The sequence below is a fragment of the Limulus polyphemus genome, unplaced genomic scaffold, assembly GCF_000517525.1.
Source record: "Limulus polyphemus unplaced genomic scaffold, Limulus_polyphemus-2.1.2 Scaffold172, whole genome shotgun sequence".
NCBI lineage: Eukaryota > Metazoa > Arthropoda > Merostomata > Xiphosura > Limulidae > Limulus > Limulus polyphemus.
Window position 1 is genome coordinate 140,655 of NW_013665782.1, and position 2,811 is coordinate 143,465.

Below are 2,811 nucleotides of genomic sequence, written 5' to 3' on the forward strand. Positions count from 1 at the left end.
TCAGGGCATTAACAAACTGATTGTAAGATGGAAAAGCATTATCAATAAGAATGGAGACTATTTCTTTTACTAAATGTTTTGATATATAAGTTGATCGGGTTTTTTCATCTAAAAAAATCTTTCTTTTTCAGCCAGTGCGGAGATTACGAGACCTCCAATAATTATGAGACATTGTAATCCGATATACGGAGAAAACAGGTGTGAAAGGAAAGAAAGAGACTTGTTCAGTGTGGGTTTGAGAAAGGAATACAAAAGACAAGAGATCAACGAAGAGAAAAAGAAGATTAAGAGGTTTGATTGAGAACGAATAAAACGAAAAAGGCGAAGAAAGAAAGTAATATGCTACCAATGAGGGGAAAAAATCTAAATCTGCATTATTGATTGCAGTAAACTATCCTGTTTTTTTGTAGTTAAACATAGAATGGTTTCTCTGTGTTCTGCCCATCACTTGTAAGTCCGCAAACTACCGCTGTGCCACTGGAGGGCTATAGTAAACTCATAAACAGCAATTTGTTACGTTTACAGTGGCATGAGTCAATTCCTGATAGGAATAAGTACAACCTAAATAAAGTTAATAGACATAAGAAGAGAAAGTGAGAATAGTACGACTGTAACAAAATAGTGTCAATGTGATCATAAAATTCATGGTGGTGAATAAGAAAAAAATACAAATTAACACCAAATAGAATAAAAAGTGAAGAAAAAAAAGATATATCTAAACAAAAAAAAAAAAAAAAAAGACTAAAGGCTGTGCAATGGTTCTAGTGTAAAGTTCAAAAATTGATTTTAAGATTGTATGTGGCTTATATATCCTTAGTGGAGGTGTGCTAAACACAAATAACCTCAATCATGAGATCAGGAGCAATTTAATTCAATGAGATACATTGGGCGAACTTATTAACCTAACATAATAAATATCATGAAAGAGAAAAGCATCATGAAAAAGAGCATAGAGCGAAACATACAGCGACATATGTTTACTACTTACCACTTGGAAAACATATATTTACATTTCTTGAAGGGGGGGTTGATGGGTGGGGATAAGAAGTCCTTTATCACTGGATGCATAAAACCAGAATAGTTCTCGTTTCTTGTGACTTGTTACAGCAAAGATAAATAGCGAGAGCCCCGAAACGTAAAATGTATAAATACGTTTTAAGGTACAGAAAAGAAATGGTCCACGTATCATTAAATCTAGTTTCACATCTTAAATACAGAAACAAAATATTCTATCGATATTAAGAAAATTTACAACAAACGCACAGAGTTTATAAGTACGGCCCTGATCTATTTGATTATGGATGCTTTGCAACGCCCATTTCGAATCCTTCCCGAGTTCTGTTTATATGCCGAAAAACATGAAATATTTGAATTGTTTCAGGTTTGGAATTTAAGAATATGATGGAAATTCATTTGAAAAGTGTAGTGTATATTCAGATTTTAATATATTAAACAAGATATATTAAAAGCTGTGTTACCCTGGGTTTTTATATAATGTAGGTTAAATTAGGCTTGAGACTGAGTTTATTTTAATAAAACTGTAGGCCTAAGGTGTTACTATAAGCAATTTCTATTGGCGTTATGTTATCGTGTAGGCCAAAAGTATATGAATAAATGTAAATAATTTGAGAATATTAGTTATCTGATGTGCAACATAACTACGGTAAACATTTCTATTTTAATTTAAAAAATACAGGAAGAGGGATTAGTTAGGCATTCAGGTTATTAATCATTATCAGTTGCAACAATAATTCTTTGATTAGACTAGATTCAGAAACCATTTTTATTAGATTTAGTTAAAATACCGTAACACTTGTGTAAGTGTTTCATAAAACAAATTTCGGTTATAAACTGAGTAAATATAAATTATCACATGTTCCTTACAAAGAACTTGCGGTTACAGTTTTGAATGTATGATTCCTGAAACCAAATTTATAAATACTGATATTTACGACACATAGTCTAAATTTGCAGACAAGGCATTTTAACGCTTGTCGAGTTAGGCCTGATTCTATTTAAAGCTTATTTATGTACGAATATTAAAGAAAAAATGTTTTACGTTATTTTTTATTTTCTATAAGTATGTTCAGGTAAAAATAAAAAATTATGTTAGAGTTTACCTTTTTTCTTCTCTCTGAAAAAATATGTATTGGATAAGAATTCAAGAAACATATTCTATTTTTGAACACGCGTGCTGTATGCAGATATAGATAAAAGTTTACCATCAATGGCACCACTTCACTCGATTCCAATTACATTGGTAAAGAAATAGATGTAATCGTTTGGAAAGTATTTGCTGTTAATTATTTAAAAATTACACAAACACAGTACTTTATTTCAAATGCTTGAAATTGATTCTCGATGCGTTATTTTTTGAATTTGAAGAATCTCTTGGAGAAGATTGTCATTGAGAAGCCAGATGATCCTCTGAAGTTCTTGATTAAGCAGTTAGAAGATGGAATAGGCCTAGAAGGTTAGTGTTTTATGTAAATAGTGTTTTGACGTTTAAATATTACTCTTGTATTATGCCAGTAGGTAACTATTTTATGTAAATAGTGTTTTGACGTTTAAATATTATTCTTGTATTGTGGCAGTAGGTTAGTGTTTTATGTAAATAGTTGTTGCGTTATCGAGGTCACGTGACTGGTGTGGCGCCCTCTACTTTCTAGAACTATCCTGTACTTTGGCGAATGCTCTAGTATTTACTAGATAGAGGGTGGACTGGTATATAAAAGAGGGTGACAATGTGACGGGAACGGGAATGTAATGTGTGTAGACAGTGAGTAATTGAACTGCAGTCACAGGGTATTG

General features: G+C 31.8%; 1 protein-coding gene across 1 annotated transcript in view; it reads left to right on the plus strand.

Moving 5' to 3' along the window:
* Positions 1–1,297: 1,297 nt before the first annotated feature.
* LOC106478002 (adenylate kinase 8-like) overlaps positions 1,298–2,811 on the plus strand; it is a 29,254-nt gene continuing 27,740 nt past the window's right edge. Inside the window, exons 1-2 of the mRNA XM_013938507.1 lie at positions 1,298–1,381; positions 2,386–2,473. Of these exons, the coding sequence (XP_013793961.1) occupies positions 1,298–1,381; positions 2,386–2,473 (172 nt within the window). The remainder of the gene's footprint in view (positions 1,382–2,385; positions 2,474–2,811) is intronic.